Source organism: Callionymus lyra, chromosome 17, assembly GCF_982586985.1.
Source record: "Callionymus lyra chromosome 17, fCalLyr1.hap1.1, whole genome shotgun sequence".
Lineage (NCBI taxonomy): Eukaryota > Metazoa > Chordata > Actinopteri > Syngnathiformes > Callionymidae > Callionymus > Callionymus lyra.
Window position 1 is genome coordinate 15,309,095 of NC_141834.1, and position 22,220 is coordinate 15,331,314.

Genomic DNA, 22,220 nt, shown 5'->3' on the forward strand with positions numbered 1-22,220 from the left:
ACACTTTATTGAATATAATCCCTGAAAGAACAATGATAAAAGTACAATATTATCAACATGCAAAGTAGGATGAGTTGTTATTAAATGAGTAACTTCCTCGCAGTCTTAACCTTTGCTCCAAATCCTGCTCAACCCTTGTTATCACAAACCACAGTGATGATAAGGCGGTGAATCTGTTTATTCTAAAGAAAAAGAAAAAAACAACCGCAACAGTGCAATATTGGATGCGTCACCGTCTTATCTTCATTTTTGCTGACATGAGTCATCACTGTTTCAGTTGAAAATGTTGCAACACAAGATGCTTTTCATCATCTCCGATGTTTTTTAAAACGTTTAAACGGTTCCTTACAATGCAGAATGTGCAGGTTTGCTTATACACTCTGGTTTCCTCCCACAGTACAAAAACCTTAAATGGTTGATGGAGAATTCCAAATTTTCCAGAGTTGGGGTTTGAGAAAAATACCTATACAATTAAATATCATGACATTTCTTTTCACGATACTCAATATTCAGCAGTACTTTATTTGTATATACTATATATATATATATATATATATATATATATATATATAGTATATATATACATATAGTATATATATACAATTTTATCATGGTTATTTTATGGCTAATATTTTAATAACATGTATGTAAAATACTTGAATATAACTTTAAAAAATATATATATTTACAAAATATGCAAATATTTATATCGTTTTTTTCCCCCACATTTGTGTTGCAATTAAACTTCTGGCCACTAGATGGAAGCAGCCATTAAGTCCTTCCACAGCTAAAGGGGCAATAACACCCTTGAGATCCCGACGATGACTGGGGACAAGAGGATACAGTCGATCCTCGCAGCTTCTAAAGCTGATGTTTGGACATATTTTGCTTTAAAAAAAAAAATAGGAAAACAGTGACGACTTTATCAAGTCAATACACGAAGAGTTGCCTCAAGCTCAAGTTTAACTGATCATTTTTTCACCGTAAACCCATTAAATATAAACATGTATGTGATTTAAACTCGGCTAAAACATCCTTTCTCCGTCGACCAAACCTCAGATTCCTTCTGCCATATGTTGGATTCATTTAATCATTTCTTCTGGTCGGTCAGAACATGTTCTGTCGAGTTAAATATGAAACTAAAAATACACCATAGGAGATGATACCAGGATTATGAATTGAATAAAGTCCATTTTTTTTTTATTTCTCTGGAGCTGTTAAGGAATGATGACTTGTCATTTGACATAAGATTGATTTCTTTTTTTCCCCCCCACAGCGTCCAACGTCTTCATCCTCGTAGCGCTCTACACCGAGAGGCAGTTGTCGAGGGTAAATACCACAACAACGGATTTGACTGTTTCAATATGGAAATCTGTCCCTCAAGAGGGATTAATGGTTCAGAAACTGTGTCTTTAAATACCCACCGACTAGCCGGCCGTCTCCCATATGGAACTTTTGCAAATGAGAAAATTAGTTTCAGTTTCCACATTTAGGTCATTTTCTCGTTGCTATGAATATATAACGTCTTAAGTTCTCTAACCACACATAAGTTGTAATGGAGTTCTCAACGGATTGAAAGGAAAACAAATTGAGTCCAGCTCATGGTGGAGATCATCTTAGAAGCAGCAGCACATTCCATAAGTGTCAGAAGTTGTCACAGGACGGTATCGATCGATAAAAATGTTTAGATAGAAGACAACTTCAATTGTGTTTGTGATCATTGTGTGTGTCTTGTGAGTATTATTTGTGTCATGCGATAATAATGTCCGTCATGTTTTTGTCTATTTATCTCAGTTGAGCATTATATTTGTCATGTGTTTGTTTATTTATTTCATGTGAGTATAATGTATGTTGTGTGATAATTTATGTGGTCATTGTGTGTGTCTTGTGAGTATTATTTGTGTCATGTGATAATAATGTCTGTCATGTTTTTGTCTATTTATCTCAGTTGAGCATTATGTTTGTCATGTGTTTGTTTATTTATGTCATGTGAGTATAATGTATGTTGTGTGATAATTGATGTGGTCATTGTGTGTGTCTTGTGAGTATTATTTGTGTCATGAGATAATAATGTCCGTCATGTTTTTGTCTATTTATCTTAGTTGAGCATTATATTTGTCATGTGTTTGTTTATTTATTTCATGTGAGTATAATGTATGTTGTGTGATAATTTATGTGGTCATTGTGTGGGTCATGTGAGTATTAGGTGTTTCATGTGATCATGATGTGTGTCGTGTGAGTATTTTGTGTGTCATGTGATCATGATGTCTGTCATGTGTTTGTTTATTTATGTCATGTGATCATGATGTGTGTCGTGATATTTTAAGTCATCATTATGTGTGTCATTTTAGTATTTTGTGTGTCATGTGGTCATGATGTGTGTCATTTGAGTATTATGTGTGTCATGTGATCATGATGTGTGTCATGTGTTCGATTATTTATGCCATGTGGTCATGATGTGTGTCATGTGATATTTTATGTCATCATTGTATGGGTCATGTGAGTATTATGTGTGTCATGTGATCATGATGTGTGTCATGCGTTTGTTTATTTATGTCACGTGATCATGATGTGTGTCATTTGATATGTTATGTCATTATTGTGTGTGTCATGTGACTATTATGTGTGTCATGTGATCATGATGTGTGTCATGTGTTTGTCTATTTATGTCATATGATCATTATGTGTGTCATGTTTGCATTTGTTTATATAATGAGACCATTGGTTTCATGTGATACGTTGCATATGTTATTGTGATTGATGTTAATGATTATTTGATGCTTCAGATCATAATATTTCCCTTGACCTCTGACCTGTGAATGTATATTGTCTCTTATGTTTATGTTATACTGTTATTACAACTTCTCTGAAGTTTAAGTGTCGAATACAAAGTTAGGTTTTTTATTTCAGTAGATGGATTATGTAAATAATAATAATAACTGTAAATAAATATAGAAATAAACCATTATTTCTTGAGAACAATGGTATAAAAGAAAAAGTTATTTTGAGATAAATTAATATATTTTTTCCCTAATTAAGTGCAGCTCGTCTGTCACTGGTTGTCAAAACGTATTGTGAGTCAATATTGTGTCAACCATAGCAGGTGACGTTTCTATGTTCCTCCTCAGGGCTCTTTCAGTGAACTCGTGGGACTGCTGGTCCACTGCATTAACCTGTCAATCAATCTCATCTTCCCGCCCGTCGTGGTCCTACTGGTCCCCTCCATGACCCCAGGTAAGCCTCGCTTCCTCGTCACCGCTTGAACAGATGACAGTCGACTAGAACACGGTCGAGCTCTCGACCGGTTGGTTACCGACGACGCGTTCATGTGTGTAACACGGGATTTAATGTCGACGTGATAAAGATTAAGAGGACGTCGGTATCTTTGCCCTTCAGAGGAGCAGTCGACCCGTGCGATTGGGCCGTAAAAAGACATCTCTTATCCCCCGCTGATAATTGAAGTCTGTTAGTGGTAATGGACCAGTTGGTCACCACTGGATTGTGTCCAGTTGGCCCAGAAGAGGATTGGAAAGGAAAAAGGGGATGATGGGGGGAAAAAAAGAAATCAGGAAGAGGAAATGAAAGAAGCCAAATTCAGAGTCGTTGATGGTGAAGTGTTGTCCAAGGGTCACAGTGTTGTGTCTTAATTGGATAACATGGCAGTTGGCTCCCAGTTTTATTGTTGGGCTGTCAATCACTGTTCTATGGAAGTACATCAGTGGCATCAGAATATTGAATTTCACGTTTCAAATCTTAAAACTTATAATAGATAATTTAGATGTGGCTGTTTTTTTTTCAAGAATTTACTTGATTATTAATTTATTTCAGTAATTTCTTCATTGAAAGGTTGAATTAATTAAGTTAATTCACCAGTAATTATTTAATTAAATCATTTTATTGTGAAAATATAAAATTTTGTTGGTATTTGAAATAGTTGAATACATTTTTCGGGGGAATATTTTCTAAATTAATTCATATAGTTGGATATTCTTAATCCAATAATCCAATATATATATTATACCAACGTTTTGACATCGAAATAAAAAAAGTACGATTTGAAAAATATTAAATTTAGAAAAAAAACGATTGTTGAATTTGTGGAATTAGAATATAAAACTAAATAAACCGATAACAAATGTTGCTGTTTTTTTTTAAATAGGTTAGGTAGAACTTTATTGATCCCTCAGGATCAAAAAATATTCGATTAATTATTAAATAGGAAGATAAATTGAACCTTTCAATAAAGACTTTATTTAATTAAAATAACCCACAAAAAATTAAAAATTTTCATATAGAAATGATTGAATTCAATTATTCATTAAACATGTTTTTCGTGTTTAAATACAAGCAAAAAACGAAACAAAAAACGTGTGCAGGAACTTTCTATACGATTTTGTTTTTGCCGCCACCTACTGTACAGTCGGTGTAAGCGTTTATTTTTCTTAAATTCCAGCCTTTGGGATCATGAAAGATCAATTTCAAAATGACTTTAAGGGTCAGATGTGACGCTGACTCGTGGGTTAATACAGAGACTCGTGGTCGTTCTTTAAAACATGATCACAAGGGATTAAACAAGTGGATCTATAGACGAGCCGCGATCTACTTGGACAGTTTATGTGCATTTCCCTTCAAGTTGATTTCAACACTGACTTCTTCCAGATGGGTGGAGTCAGCGAGGCGTGCTGTTGCTCTGCGTTCGAGCATCGACTCATTTACACACAAACCGGGCTCCCCTGGATGGATCCAGGTGGTAGAAGATGAGGGGAGCTTTGTAATTGGTTGTCACTGACCGTCTCATGTCAGCTTCTCCCGTGTCATCCTTCAGTTGTCTTTCCAAACCACCTGTTCTCTGCCTTCATGTGCGAGATACTGTCTTTGTTTTGCTGACTCCTCTTTTATTTTTTTATTTTCCGTCTCCAACACATTTTTGCGGTGGTCCTTCATCATCTCGCCATCTGTTGTCCTGTATATTTTATACATGGTTGCATCTTTTTTGGTCCTTGTTGTTTTCTCATATTAGCTGTTAATATCTAACGTGGCCTCATCATTAACCATAATGTTCACATGACGTCAATAACCTAACTCGTGACTCGTATAATGATCACATGACACACATAATGTTCACATGATACACCTAAACGAACACATTGCACAAATAAACTTCACATGAAATAAATAAACGGACACATAATGTTCACATGACATACCTAAACGAACACATTGCACAAATAAACTTCACATGAAATAAATAAACGGACACATAATGTTCACATGACATACCTAAACAAACACATTGCACAAATAAACTTCACATGAAATAAATAAACGGACACATAATGTTCACATGACATACCTAAACAAACACATTGCACAAATAAACTTCACATGAAATAAATAAACGGACACATAATGTTCACATGACATACCTAAACGAACACATTGCACAAATAAACTTCATATGAAATAAATAAACGGACACACGACGCACATAATGTTCACATGACATACCTAAATGAACACATGACACACATAATGTTCACATGACATACCTAGATGAACCCATGACACACATAATATTCACATGACATACCTAAATGAACACATGACGCACATAATGTTCACATGACATACCTTAACAAACACATTACGCACATAATGTTCACATGACATACCTAAATGAAAACATGACACAAATAATGTTCACATGACACATTACGCACATAATGTTCACATGACATACCTAAATGAACACATGAATCACATAATGTTCACATGACACATTACGCACATAATGTTGACATGACATACCTAAATGAACACATGACACCCGTAATGGTCACATGACATACCTCAACGAACACATGACACACATAATGGTCACATGACAAACCTATACAAACACATTACGCACATAATGTTCACATGACATACCTAAATGAACACATGACACACATGATGTTCACATGACATACCTTAATGTCCACATGACACATTACGCACATAATGTTCACATGACATACCTATACAAACACATTACGCACATAATGTTCACATGACATGCCTAAATGAACACATGACACACATGATGTTCACATGACATACCTAAATGAACACATGACACACATAATGTCCACATGACACATTACGCACATAATGTTCACATGACATACCTAAATGAACACATGACACCCATAATGGTCACATGACATACCTCAACGAACACATGACACACATAATTTTCACATGACATACCTAAATGACAACTTACGCACACAATGTTCACATGACATGCCTAAACAAACACATGGCGCACATAATGTTCACATGACATACCTAAATGAACACATGACACCCATAATGGTCACATGACATACCTCAACGAACACATGACACACATAATGGTCACATGACATACCTAAATGACAACTTACGCACATAATGTTCACATGCCATGCCTAAACAAACACATGACGCACATAATGTTCACATGACATACTTAAATGAACACCTTATGCACATAATGTTCACATGACATGAATAAATAAACACATGACACACAATTTTCACATGCCATATATTAACGAACACATGCCGCACAAAATGACCACATAAATGATCACATTAGATAAATAATGATCACATGACACACATACTGTTCATACGACACAAATAATTGATCACATAAAATGTAGTGTTTATTTGACATAGATAAATGACGACTCGACACACATGTGGACACATTATGGTTAACATATGTTGACATGACCGACCTAAAGATCACATGACTCGCATATAAAAAGGACATAGATAAACTGAGATTGTTTAATACATAGGTTTTTTTTTCGGAAATTACAACTTCTTAGGTTGCAAAGATGAAGATGAGTTATTTTGTATAAGCCGCCGTTAAACCAAACCCTAAAGCCTCTGACAGTGTCGTGCCTTTAATTAAACGTGAATGTGTTGTTGCTGTTTAAATTAATGAAAGGACTTCCAGGAAATAAAAAGGAACTGCTGTCTTCCAACCCGACGACGCCATCGACCGAGTCTCTCTGTTCCGTGACAGCTCGCTCTTGCTGAGCCTTCAGGTGTTTTTTTTTTTTCCTCCGACTCATCCTCGCGGATGTTTACCAGAGGAGTCGACGTCGGGCTTTTTTTTGACAGCGGAATCATGACGACGAGGTCGCACCTTTGATCACCTTGTTCTTCTGGGTTTCCCTGCAAATGTATGCTAGTGTACGTTTTTATCAAAAGCACTCCAAATTAAATATTAATATGCAAGTTTGGAACTAGATTAAATGAGTCATAATCATGCATTAATAATAGATCATCGTGTTGCTGTCACATCAGAAGTCAATGATTGAGTCTGTTATAGTTTATTCTTTAGATGTTTTTAAAATAAATGTAATTATCATGTATTATTAGCTCGTATCTACAAGTGAAAATATTTTTTACATTTTTGTCTAAATCTGTCTAAATATTCTGGCATTTCATCAGCGTATTAACCTCAAAAAGTAGTAATAATTAAACAAATAAACAAAAATCCACACCGAGCAAACAATTTATTTTCTCATTTGCAAAAATAGCAACATCCCTCTGAACAACCCTCTCAATAACGGTGACCTGAAAAGCTTTGCCGCCCAGCCAACCAATACCGGCTGTTGAGCACTCTTGACATAGACATAAGGAATTATAATTTAAATATAGAATTTAAATCATACGTCAGTGTGAAGAAAGGCATTATGGGAATTCACTGTTTTGTTGGTGTCATAGTAAAATTAGCGCCTTTAACTAAGTTCTGTGATGTTCAAATAAAACACCGTGTGAACATCGACAAAGAGCTTTTTCATACCATATTGTGTTTTATTTAATTATTTGCTATATAATTCAATCCCTTTTTTGGCATTTGAAATCATATAGCAATGAGCTCAATTGGAAAACATGTCGTAATTTTACAAAATTGTGTTGTAAACTCCTTGTCATAGGTATTAATAAACGACAGTATGCACAATGCGTCAAAACTGCAAATATACTTTATATTTGACATATAACTTAAAAATTAAATTTTGTTTTTGGAGGTATCAACGACTTCTTCCTCCCATAGTTTCTCCTCATTATGTCAACATTTGGTTGTATTCCTCGCTACAATACTTCTTTTTTTTTCATTCGTTAAATACATTTGAGTGAGCTAGATGTGGTGTTTTATTTTTTATTTTGAAATATTTATCTTGTTTTATTTTATATTGAAACATTGAAAGATGTTCACACCAAAAAGAATGCATTTGGTATTATTTATACAAGTTTTTCAACATATTTAATTCTCTTTCATTCCACTTTCAATTTCTTCCCTGTTTGTTTTCAAACAACAAAACGTTACCTGTTCTTGATCAAGCGATCAGTGATGATGAGTTCTTGTGTTATGTTCAGATCTCGCTGCGCTCGGTTTATATTATTAATAAATGGATCGGTTTAGTTTGAAAAACCACTGCTCGGTATTCAACGCGATGAAAAGCAGCAGGTGTGTTTGTAGATCCGCACTCAAATGAATATGATGAGCATTACTGACTGCTGCTTATGCAACCAATATTCCATCAGCAAACACGCTGCAGGGATCCGAAATCAAACATTAAAGCCTATTTAATTTCTGGAGACATGCTCGAGTGATGTGGCGAAATGCTTTTGCAGTGGTTTCCTGCTATTATTTCATCATTTCCACATCTTTTGATGTTCCGTTATGTGTTCAACCCCGAAAGGATTTTTCGGGGGGGAATTTGTAATAATGATTCTGGTTCTGAGACTGTGTCTCAATTAGGAATCCATGAATGCACACACTGATGTAATCGTCATGTGTTGTCTTGACTTTGATCATTCTGGTAAGTCGCGAGGGTCGCCCTGGTATTTGTTTAGTTTGTCCACCTAGAGAAGCATCGCTATTCCATGAATTATCATCAGAATCTTTGTAGTATTGTCGAGTACTTGACTCTGGTGTTGCAGAATTTACAGACCACATGACTCTTGACGAAGTCTTAACTGCTTTCATTTGTTTTTAAACCAAAATATGTTCAAACATCAGCTTTAAAAGCAGCTGCGGTCGACTGTATCCTCTCGTCCTCAGTCATCGCCAGGATCTTTGTGATATTGTTCTAGTACTTGACTCTGGTGTTGCAGAATTTACAGACTACATGACTCTTGACTAAGTCTTAACTGCTTTCATTTGTTTTTAAACCAAAATATGTTCAAACATCAGCTTTAAAAGCAGCTGCGGTCGACTGTATCCTCTCGTCCTCAGTCATCGCCAGGATCTTTGTGATATTGTTCTAGTACTTGACTCTGGTGTTGCAGAATTTACAGACTACATGACTCTTGACTAAGTCTTAACTGCTTTCATTTGTTTTTAAACCAAAATATGTTCAAACATCAGCTTTAAAAGCAGCTGCGGTCGACTGTATCCTCTCGTCCTCAGTCATCGCCAGGATCTTTGTGATATTGTTCTAGTACTTGACTCTGGTGTTGCAGAATTTACAGACCACATGACTCTTGACGAAGTCTTAACTGCTTTCATTTGTTTTTAAACCAAAATATGTTCAAACATCAGCTTTAAAAGCAGCTGCGGTCGACTGTATCCTCTCGTCCTCAGTCATCGCCAGGATCTTTGTAGTATTGTCGAGTACTTGACTCTGGTGTTGCAGATTTTACAGACTACATGACTCTTGACGAAGTCGTAACTGCTTTCATTTTTATTGAAACCAAAACATGTCCAAACATCAGCTTTAAAAGCTGCTGCAGTCGACTGTATCCTCTTATCCTCAGTCATCACAGGGATCTCAGGGGATTTCATTGTTTCCTTTAGCGGAGAAGGACGTAATGAAGTTAAATTGCAACACAAAGATAAATTATATATTTTTAAAATTATATTCCTGATTTCTTAATTAATTTCTTTACTAAACATTAATGAATCACTAAATACCAAATAAATACTAAAAACCAAACAATTTCCCGAAGGAGACCTCCTGAGGATCAATAAAGTTTTACCTTACCTTATAATAATTTATTCCTTGAGTCTTTTTTGGTTCATGCAGCATTTTTTTCTCTGTCAGTCAATACTTGGAAAAATGAAAATTACATATAAGTAGCAATCAGGAAAAAAAGTTAAATATAAGCAAAACATTTTTTTAATATAAAACTTTTTTAAAATCTGCTATATTCAATTATTATTTTTGAGGATCAATAAATACTCATTCATTTTTTCTCCTCTCCATACTACATTTTTAAAAACTAGTAATGAGAAATGGAAAAACAGCTTTAAAAGCTGCTGGAGATGACTGTATCCTCTCGTCCTCAGTCATCGCCAGGATTTCAAGCTAAGTTTCCCTTACGTGATGAAGTTTAATTGTAACACAAAAAAACAAAAAAAAAACATTGAATATTTTTATGTTAATTGTGGATTTAAAAATCGAGTTATTATATTCTATAAACACTTTATTGAAATTGAATTTGTTAAAGAACTATGATAACAATTAAATCTGAAATTCTCTCTTAAAAAATATTTTTTTAAATTGATGTTTTCGAAACAGTGTTGTCGAATATTGATATAGACAATTTCAAAACAATTTCCCGAAGGAGACCTCCTGAGGGATCAATAAAGTTTTACCTTACCTTACCTTATAGTATCTTAAAAAAAAAAGATATCAATATTCAAACGTATAATTTTACATCATTGTTTTTCTTACAACCATCCGAGTATGGTATATTTAGGTAGATAGATAGATGGATACGATATGATAGATACGATAGATAGTTACGATACAATACAATAGATACGATACGATTTGATAGATATGATAGATAGTTACGATACAATACAATAGATACGACACAATTCGATAAATATGATAGATAGTTACGATATGATACAATACAATAGATACGATACGATTTGATAAATATGATAGATAGTTACGATACGATACAATACAATAGATACGATACGATTTGATAGATATGATAGATAGTTACGATACAATACAATAGATACGATACGATTTGATAGATATGATAGATAGTTACGATACAATACAATAGATACGACACAATTCGATAAATATGATAGATAGTTACGATATGATACAATACAATAGATACGATACGATTTGATAAATATGATAGATAGTTACGATACGATACAATAGATACGATACGATTCGATAAATACGATACAATAGATAAGATTTGATAGATTGATAGATACAATACGTTAGATACGATACGATTCAATAACTATGATAGATAGTTACGATACAATACAATAGATACGATACAATACAATAGATACGATACGATTCGATAAATATGATACAATAGATAAGATTTGATAGATTGATAGATACAATACGTTAGATACGATACGATTTGTTAAATATGATAGATAGTTACGATACAATACAATAGATACGATATGATTCGATAAATATGATAGATAGTTACGATAGAATACAATAGATACGATATGATTCGATAAATATGATAGATAGTTGCGATACAATACAATAGATACGATACGATTCGATAAATATGATAGATAGTTACGATAGAATACAATAGATACGATATGATTCGATAAATATGATAGATAGTTACGATAGGATACAATAGATACGATACGATTCGATAAATATGATAGATAGTTGCGATACAATACAATAGATACGATACGATTCGATACGATACAATAGAGACAATACGATAGATGGTTGCGATACGATAGATAGTTAGAATCCCTTATTTTTTAGAATCCCTTATTAGTCCCGCGAGGGGAAATTCAACCATTCACACATACTGATGGGAGTAGGCTGCACACTTGCGCCAAGTTCACCATCAGGAGCAATCAGGGTGAAGTGTTATAATATGATAGAAAGATACGATACGATAGATACGATAGATAGATAGTTACGATACGATAAATACGATACCATTCCATACGATACCATTCGATAGATACATAGATAGATAAGATAGATACGATAGATAAAATACGATAGATTGATAGATAAATAGAAAGATAGAAAATAAAACTATATATATATATTAACATCTCACATGACTCCTTCGACATGATCCTCATGATGGGCGGGTAAAGACAGCCTCAGGTCTAAGCCAATAAAACTGTTGCCATCATGAAACTTGTCAGTTGTTACTTTCATAGAAAAACATCACTTGCCCATGAAGGGACATTTGAGAGGGAAAATCCTTCTTTTTTTTTCTTCTTCTTCTCCCATTTCTGTTGAATTTAAATGAAGCAGCGTCCTTTGCTGCGGGAGCGTTTTATTTATTTCTTTCCTGATGAAAGGCGAGAAAGTCAACTCTTAAAAGAAGCGGCATCTGTCTTCGCTGCGTTCATTTCAATCTGTGAATCATTCATCTATTGAATAGGAAGTGGATGGTTGTGAGTTCAGAGACGTTTCTATGATTTTTGGATGGGAAGTGGGTTGTGAGTGGGTGATGGCTGGTTGCTTTGGATGTGTGTGTTTGTGTGTTTTTTTTGTGTGTGTGTGTGTGTGTGTGTGTGTGTGTGTGTGTGTGTGTGTGTCGCGATGATCACTATCCAGTGGAGCTGCCGAGGAGCCACATTAAGCCAGAGAGACAGATGGCTAATGGATAAGATCTGCTATGTTTTGATGCCAGGTGTGCTGACCTCCACCTCACCCTACTGGCACGACGGGCTGTTTTTATTTGTGTGTGTTTGTGCTGTGGCACTGGTGTGTTACTAGTGTGTGTGCGTGTGTGTTTGTCTGCGATCACTATTATCCCCTTTTTATCAAACATATGGTGGCTATTGATAAAAATCCGGGTGGGCAAACTGCTCATTTGGCCGGTGTCTGTGTGTGTGTGTGTATGTGTGTGTGTGTGTATATGTGTGTGTGTGTAGTTACTTGTCAACAAAAGTGACTTTATTGTCAACTCCGTGTCACTTTTTGAAATTTTGTTCTTGACATTCTTCCAAGTGTTTGGGGATCTAAAAGAAAAAAATGTATTTTTTATCCGAGCTCGTCCTGATGTTCGCTTGTATTTGTTGCCACATGCAGGTCATTTTTGTGTATTTATCTGGTCTCCATGAGATCAGTGTCCATCTGTGACTGTGATTATTTGATTTATTTTACAGATATTTAATACCATACATGTGAATTTATTGATCTAATCTAATTTAATGAACGGTAAATGAAATCATTGTACTAATTATGCCCTTGAAACATTATTTTTAAAAATGATATCCCTTACTTAATGTCTTTACGAAATATTATTGTCTCACTAAATAATAATTATTTTATTCCTTAAGTCATTAGTCATTTTTTGGTTTATGCAGCATTTTTTTTATATATATATATTTTCCAAATACTTTATACAAAGGATGAAAACATGAAATTGACATATGAGTTGCAATCAGGAAAAAAATAAAGGAGAAAAACTGATTAAAAAAGTAATAAAACAAGCTAATTATAAGTTTTAATTTAATAATATAATATAATAATTAATAATAATATTATAATTAATAATATTTTTGATGAGCAACAAATGGCCATTTTTAGAAACTAGTAAAAAAAGGAAAATTGTTGTCCTTTTTTTGTGATGTTTAAGCTCAATTACACCAACATTATTTAAAAAAACTGATACAATTGAAAGATGCATTTAATTCATGATCCATTTTTAATTGAATATTTTCATTAATAACTGCTTGAATATCAATTATATTAATTGTTTCCCTTCCGTGTCCGACAGTGGGGGGAGCCTTTGCACTCGGGTCGTCCACGATTCTCCTCCTCAAGCTCTACTCCTACAAAGACGTCAACAGGTGGTGTCGTGAGATGAGCAACCAGAAGGCCAAGACTCTGTCGAGATCTCTGTCCTGTAAGAACTTTACCAATATTTTTTATCTTTGTTTTCCCTCATTTCTGCTGTAGTTTCCAGTCAGTTCTCTTAACCAGTGCTGCTGCAGTGCCATCTAGAGGCAGCGCTCGGGAACGGCAGCTCGGATGATTCACCTGATTCTTATTTATTTACTCACAGGTCCTCTTCCACAGACCGTCAACGGGGGAGACAAAGTGTGTTACCCCGGCAACCTGACCATCAGAGGTACCTGGTCGAATGAAAAAGATGAAGTTTTATCGTCCTCAATCTCCTCCCCATCATCCCCCTGCAGACATGTACTACTTCGTCTTCGCTCCGACTCTCTGCTACGAGCTCAACTTCCCTCGGTCCGCCTCGGTCCGCATGGGCTTCTTGCTGAGGAGACTGTTTGAGATGGTGAGCGAATGAGTCGTCAGCTGTTAAATTGTTGTCGAGTCAGCGCACAGCAGGTGCCCGGTGCGCCGAGGATGAAAGAGATGCTGGACGTGAAGATGAAGAGAGACGCTCTCCACGTGTTTGTCCGTCAAAATAACATCAAAACATGATGTTTTCAAGGACGTTTTGAGCATTATTTTTGATTTGTTTCCACAGCTTTTCTTCATCCAGATGTTGGTGGCACTTACACAACAGGTGAGACTAATGGTTGGTCAGGGTGAAACACAGCTGACCTTTGAACCTGATTGATTGATTGCATTAGAAGACAATAATAATACAGATTTATTAACGTTAGAAATGCAAAAAAACACAATCTGAAAATTCATGAATTATTATCAGGCACCGTTTTTAATGTAGAAAATGTATTTCTTTATTCAAAAAATTAGAAAAAATAATTAAAAAAACACTGTAAAAAGCAAATTCAACACAATAGGAAATCATTAACACTAATTATTGATATATTTTAATATCTTTTTTTGAGTCCAATTAAAGTCATATTAAAAGCTGAGTAATATTTATTGTTTGCCATAAACAACATGCATTTTAAACATGTTTAACTTATGCAATTTATAAAATGAAATTGCAGCATTTAATGGAACATTTCGATGCGCCTTAAAAAGGTACACGGTAAGAAAACGTATTTAAACTTTAATTCATGGTTCTTATTGTCCAAGGTTTGCATGTTGTTTTTATTTAATTAATATTATATATATATATATATATATATATATATATATGTGTGTGTGTGTGTAATTATTGTTATGATTATTTCTATGTTGCTATGTTGTAACATCTCTTTATCATTGTTATTTCCACTTTTATGGTTATTTTAGTCGCAAATCTATATACTTTTGTATTATTATCAAAAAAACATATTTGGTAAACAAAAGAGAAAATGGATTTTGATCGTCTGATTCCGACAAAATGTTTTTTAATAAAATTCAAAAGGCGATAATAAAAGAATAATTACTTTTTTTTCTAATATCAAATGCAATGTGTAAATTATTAAAAAATAAAATTCCATCGTCAATTCTTTTATTTTTAAAGACAAATGTATAAAAGGGCTGGATCAATACATTTTAATAATCTAAAATTAACATTAAGAAATACATTTGTTGTTAAATAATGAAATTGAATCAATGATGCTGAAGGAAAAAAGCTAATATGATGATAAAGAAAGAAAAAAATACTAACAGATTTAAGCATTTTGTATATTTATTCTTTAAATAACGGTCGTAAACAAACATGTGTCTTGTTTTCAGTGGATGGTTCCCATCATTCAAAGCTCCATGAAGCCACTGGAGGTGAGAAGGACACACCAGGGAAGGAAAAGATAATCATTTCAATGACACTTTTCTCTTTCGGTCTTGGCAGGACATGGATCTGAGCAGAATGGCCGAGAGACTCCTGAGATTAGCCGTGAGTACGACAGCCGGTGCTGACCTCCGACCCCGTCACTGACGGTCTCCTTCGATCCAGGTGCCGAACCACCTGCTGTGGCTGATGTTCTTCTACTGGTTCTTCCACTCCTCGTTGAATTTTAGTGCCGAGCTGCTGCGCTTCGGAGACCGGCAGTTCTACAACGACTGGTGGTAAATAAAACTTTATTTGTTTATTAACGTGAAGGCGGGAAAACGACTCCCCGGGTGTGAGTTCGAGATAATGAAAAGTGATTTAAAAACACCCAAGTTTATTTTCCTTATGATGATGAATGACGAGGTTCGTCGTCGCTGAAGAGTTCGTTTCTGGGTCACGGTCGGGGGTTGACGCGCCGTGAGTGATTCCAGGCCAGAGGTTTTCAAACTTCTGCAGCTATTTTTAAAACGACAGCGTAGTAGTGATCGAAATACACTTTTAAAATACTTTTTAATATGTTTGGTTTTTTTGTAAATAGTCCTGGATCTCTCCACAGAGAGTGACAGATCTATAGAAGTATATCAGTTCCATCGAAACGTTTAATGCTTTCAGTAAACAGTTAAAATGTTGAATGAGTCGACTGTATCCTCTCATCCTCAGTCATCTCCAGGATTCCGCGGGATTTAATTCTTTAGATGTGGAGGATGTGATGACTGCTGCCATCTAGCGTTCGGAAGTTTAATTGCAACATGAAGATGAAGAAACGCCGTTAATATTTGCATTATAATTGTAACTAAAGTATTATGGGAACTACTACGAAACTTTGAGTTTTTTTTATACTGAAATAATCTTGTTTTTAGGCATTGAAGTATTTCTATATTGAAAAGTTGAATTTGATTATATTTGGATTTAAAAATGTTTTCAAAATATTTTTTATAGAGTTTTATATTTTAATTCCAATAATTGTAAAAAAAACAAAACATTTTTAACTCAATATTTTCAAATTACAGCCTTTTTAAAATTAAATATAGATATTATATAAAAAGTTCCAACATGAATGTTTTTTTTTTTTTGAAGATGTTTGAGATTCCAAAATACATTTTTTAAATTCAATATTTTAAAACGTTTCCTCCGCCTTTTAAATTAACTATAAATTTCTTGATATAATTGAGCCAATTTTTTATTTTATTTAATAATTTAATGCAATAATTTGTGTTTTGAATGTTTGGAATTTTCTTTTATTATAACTAATAACTAATGACTTTCTTTTTTTAATTGACAATTCTTTAAAAATGCTTTTTTTTTCTAATTCCAATAAAACTGTTGATATAATAATGGAAACATTTGTCTAATGAAATTTAAAAAGGCTATGAATAAAATAATATTGTATTTAGAAACTCTATTTTTGAATTATTAAAATGTATTTAAAGTTCATTTTTTATTTTATTTTTTTAATTGAATTATTCAATAAAAAACAAATATAGCTTTTAATATAGAAACCATTTATTTAATTTATTAATGATGCTTAAAAAAAACATTTCAATAAAAAATCAACTTTTGCAATGTAAATTCAATCATTCATTAATATGTAAGTAAGTAAGTAAGTAAGTAATATTTATTTATATAGCGCTTTTCGAGACCAGGGTCACAAAGCGCTTAAACAATCAAAACAATACTCAAAAAAGTACATACTTTAAAGATCAAGATAATACTGAGAACAACACAGGAGTTCAAGAAATTCAAGGAAAAGCCTGAACAAATAGAAACGTCTTAAGATGTTTCACTACTCTACCTCCATACCCATCCTTCAATATTCCCGCAGGTCCAGGTGGTAACATCCCTTCCATTTGAACATAACTTTACAAGATATTTTGTCTAAACTACGTCGTATCTCTTCGCTTCCACCTGCCAACTGTGTCGCCTCATATCTCTTTCTTCTGACACTTCTTCCAGGAACTCCGAGACAGTGACTTATTTCTGGCAGAACTGGAACATCCCTGTTCACAAGTGGTGTCTGCGGTGAGTTATTCGCTCGCGGGCTGAAGCGCGGCCGTGAAGTTACGGCGAGTCGCTGCGCTTCGACGCAGACGAGGTGCGCTGATGTGTTTCGGGGGCCGACGTGCATCTGAACGGCTGAAACAAAGTGGTGATAAAAAAATAAAAAAAAGTGTCGCAGCCTCAGGCAAACAAACAGAACGGCTTCAGGAGAATGTGAGGAGGTTGTGTTCAAAGGGACGGTTAAACTAATGGCTCCTTTAAAAGTTTAAGATTCAATTTCACTCCGAAATCACGGCTGCGGTGTTTGATGTGAAACAAGTTTTATTAAAGTCTGTTAAATCCTTTAATTACCTGCTGACCGACGGTGATTGGGTTTGATCTTAGGACTTGTTTCAAAGTTGATCTAAGAAAGAGTGAAACATGTCTCACACTTATTCTTTATGACTTATTTGTGTCTTTAAGTGCATTATTTGTCTCATAAAGTGCAGTATTTGTGTCTTTAGATGCATTATTAGTCCCTTAAAGTGCATTATTTGGGTCTTTAAGTGCATTATTTGGGTCTTAAAGTAAATTATTTGTGTCTTAAAGTACATTATTTGTGTCTTTAAGTAAATCATTTGTGTCTTAAAGTACATTATTTGTGTCTTGAAGTACATTATTTGTGTCTTTCAGTACATCATTTGTCTCTTAAAGTACATTATTTGTGTCTTAAAGTACATCATTTGTGTCTTAAAGTACATCAGTTGTGTCTTAAAGTACATAATTTGTCACTTAAAGTACATTATTTGTGTCTTGAAGTACATCATTTGTGTCTTTTAAGTACATCATTTGTCTCTTAAAGTACATTATTTTTGTGTTACAGTACATTATTTGTGTCTTTAAGTACATCATTTGACTCTTAAAGTGCATCATTTGTGTCTTTAAGTACATCATTTGTCACTTAAAGTACATCATTTGTCTCTTAAAGTGCATAATTTGTGTCTTTAAGTACATAATTTGTCACTTAAAGTACATCATTTGTCTCTTAAAGTGCATCATTTGTGTCTTTAAGTACATCATTTGTCTCTTAAAGTACATCATTTGTCTCTTAAAGTGCATCATTTGTGTCTTTAAGTACATCATTTGTCACTTAAAGTGCATCATTTGTGTCTTTAAGTACATCATTTGTCTCATAAAGTACATTATTTGTGTCTTTAAGTACATCATTTGTCACTTAAAGTACATTATTTGTGTCTTTAATTACATCATTTGTCTCTTAAAGTGCATCATTTGTGTCTTTTAGTACATCATTTGTGTCTTTAAGTACATCATTTGTCTCTTAAAGTGCATCATTTGTGTCTTTAAGTACATCATTTGTCACTTAAAGTACATTATTTGTGTCTTTAATTACATCATTTGTCTCTTAAAGTACATTATTTGTGTCTTAAAGTACATTTTTTGTGTCCTTAAGTACATTATTTGTGTCCTTAAGTACATCATTTGTGTCTTTTAGTACATCATTTGTCACTTAAAGTACATTATTTGTGTCTTAAAGTACATTATTTGTGTCCTTAAGTACATTATTTGTGTCCTTAAGTACATCATTTGTGTCTTTTAGTACATCATTTGTCACTTAAAGTACATTATTTGTGTCTTAAAGTACATTATTTGTGTCCTAAAGTACATCATTTGTGTCTTTAAGTACATCATTTGTTGGTTAAAGTACATCATTTGTGTCCTTAAGTGCATTATTTGTGTCTTTAAGTCTGTTCTTTTGATTCTGTCCTTCAAGGCATTTCTACAAGCCGCTGCTGAGGAGAGGCTACAGTAAGATCGTCAGCCAGTCAGCAGTTTTCTTCCTGTCCGCGTTCTTTCACGAGGTAAATGGAAGTTCGTTGATAAAGTTGCTTGAAAAAAGGAGTAAAATGTGGATTTGTTCGCCTCTTTCAGTACTTGGTGAGCGTTCCTCTCAGGATGTTCAGACTCTGGGCGTTCACGGGGATGATGGCTCAGGTAAACTTTGTCTACATTGTTTTTCTATTAAGAATTCAAACTTGAAGTAAATTGTTACTGAATTTAGATTGTAATGGTAAAAATAAAAAGTGATTCATAGCGTTACGGGGTGGAAAATTCCATCTCAGAATACATTGTTTTAAACGTTCTAAGCTAGCAAGCTAACATTTCTGTTTTAAACTTTAACTTTCATCACAAAACAAATATTGACCATGACTCTTTATTTAGTCATGGGGTGGTAAGTTTATTATCTAACTACCTAAAGAGGAAGTCAATTGCTGCCACTTGCCTGCTTGAGACCTTGGCTCCTGCAAATTAATTGAGTGGGGTCATCTGCTGCCTGTAATGTCACTTAAAAAAAACAGTGTCTTTGTAATACCCAGCGCATTGAAGTGTTAGCAAGTTGTTAATACTTGAACTGCTGGATGGGCATGAATATTTTTTTTAATTTTTACTTTTAAACGTATGTTGTACATTTAGATGATAATCATCAAAATGAACAGCAATCCAAAAACGTTACGGGGTGCTACAGTTCAGTGGTAGGATAAATAAACCATATCTAGTTACCAGAGAGGAAGTAAATTGCAGCCACTTGCCTGCTTGAGACCTTGGCTCCTGCGAAGGTATTGAGTAATGTCACTGTCTGTGACGTCACTAAAAGAAACAGTGTCTTCGTTTTCCCCGGAAAATGTAAGCATTACATGGTGGAACTTTAATTTATATTTTTACTTTTAAATCAATTTTCTAAATTTAGATTCTAATCATCAAAATAAACAGCAATCCAAAGCGCTACGGGGTGGTACATTTCACGTGAAAAGTCAGCTAATGTTGTCATGAGCTAGCAAAGCTAACAATCGAACAATTCAAAGTTACACTTTAATATACGTTACAAAAAAACAGTTCTCACACTTCCACATATTTAATGTGTCGTGGGGTGGTAAGTTTAATAAACCATATCAAACTAATCATCAACATGAAGATCCAAAGCGCTACGGGGTGGTACATTTCACGTGAAAAGTCAGCTAATGTTGTCATGAGCTAGCAAAGCTAACAATCGAACAATTCAATGTTACACTTTAATATACGTTACAAAAAAAACAGTTCTCACACTTCCACATATTTAATGTGTCGTGGGGTGGTAAGTTTAATAAACCATTTCTAACTAATCATCAAAATTAACAGCAATCCAAAGCGCTACGGGGTGGTACATTTCACGTGAAAAGTCAGCTAATGTTGTCATGAGCTAGCAAAGCTAACAATCGAACAATTCAATGTTACACTTTAATATACGTTACAAAAAAAACAGTTCTCACACTTCCACATATTTAATGTGTCGTGGGGTGGTAAGTTTAATAAACCATTTCTAACTAATCATCAAAATTAACAGCAATCCAAAGCGTTACGGGGTGGTACATTTTCCATGGAAATGTTGTCATTAGCTAGCTAGGCTAACGGGTAAAAATTTAAAAATGCAAAATAAATAAAACTACCACCCCATTTTTTTATGTGTCATGGGGTTTTAAGTTTAAAAAGAAGGACAATGCTACAACTGTTTGAGACCTTGGCTCCTGTCAATGTTTTGAGTGATCCATTCTGCTGTCTGTGACGTCACTAAAAGAAACAGTGTATACAGCGTTACATGGTGGAATGTTATTCTGTCAAATGAGCTTTTTATTTGCTTTAAATTGAATGTTTTAAATTGTAAAACTATTATTTATTATAGTTATACATATATATTTTTTATATAAATGTATATTTCTGGCGTGAATTTTTTTTTAATAAAGAAAATTATACGTTTAAAGAGTGATATCATTTTTTCACCTTTTTTTTTAAACAAAATTGACAGTCAATTAAATCCTGCAATAGTTTTGAACCTTTTTTAGATAAAATAACATTCGTAGAAAGAATAAGAGAGAAAAATAATAATAATATTTAATACAAATGTATCTGATCTGGGATTTACAAATTGTTATAAATGTTTTTTCATTCAGTTAAAGCATTATTTTCCTATTTCTCTGGAACTCTTCAGCTTCCACTCGCCTGGTTCGTGGGTCGCTTCCTGCGCGGTAACTACGGCAACGCCGCCGTCTGGATGTCCGTCATCATCGGTCAACCGTTCGCCATCCTGATGTACGTCCACGACTACTACGTGCTGAACCACCGGCCAGAGGTTGACGCTTGAATCAAAAATGTTTGCTCAGGGGAGAGATTTTCTCTGGAGAGATTGTGAGGTTTAATGCACTATGAATCCAACATGCAGCGTCTTTGGAAAATATTAATTGTTGTTTTTCACCGATTGTGCCTTTTTTTGGAACGACACGTTTATTTGGAACGACACGTTTATTTTTATAACTGACTTTGTTCCCGTCCAGTTTACTTTAAACTATCGTTTCTGAATGTACGCTTTTAATTGTTTACAAAAACCCACAATTAAACATGTTTTTTTTGTATGTGATTTTGTTTTTGTATTTAATGTAAAATGATTACCTTAAAAAACTGGATGTAACCATTTATTGTCAATGAAAATCCTTTTAAATATT

At 34.1% G+C, this 22,220-nt stretch overlaps 1 protein-coding gene across 1 annotated transcript in view; it reads left to right on the forward strand.

The window, feature by feature from the left end:
• Positions 1 to 22,220, forward strand: part of dgat1b (diacylglycerol O-acyltransferase 1b) — a 28,943-nt gene extending 6,723 nt beyond the window's left edge. Inside the window, exons 5-17 of the mRNA XM_087812466.1 lie at positions 1,277 to 1,329; positions 3,129 to 3,234; positions 13,771 to 13,899; positions 14,059 to 14,124; positions 14,192 to 14,295; positions 14,491 to 14,529; positions 15,597 to 15,638; positions 15,709 to 15,753; positions 15,814 to 15,926; positions 17,644 to 17,709; positions 19,460 to 19,547; positions 19,618 to 19,680; positions 21,710 to 22,220. Of these exons, the coding sequence (XP_087668592.1) occupies positions 1,277 to 1,329; positions 3,129 to 3,234; positions 13,771 to 13,899; positions 14,059 to 14,124; positions 14,192 to 14,295; positions 14,491 to 14,529; positions 15,597 to 15,638; positions 15,709 to 15,753; positions 15,814 to 15,926; positions 17,644 to 17,709; positions 19,460 to 19,547; positions 19,618 to 19,680; positions 21,710 to 21,862 (1,067 nt within the window). The 3' untranslated portion in view covers positions 21,863 to 22,220. The remainder of the gene's footprint in view (positions 1 to 1,276; positions 1,330 to 3,128; positions 3,235 to 13,770; positions 13,900 to 14,058; positions 14,125 to 14,191; positions 14,296 to 14,490; positions 14,530 to 15,596; positions 15,639 to 15,708; positions 15,754 to 15,813; positions 15,927 to 17,643; positions 17,710 to 19,459; positions 19,548 to 19,617; positions 19,681 to 21,709) is intronic.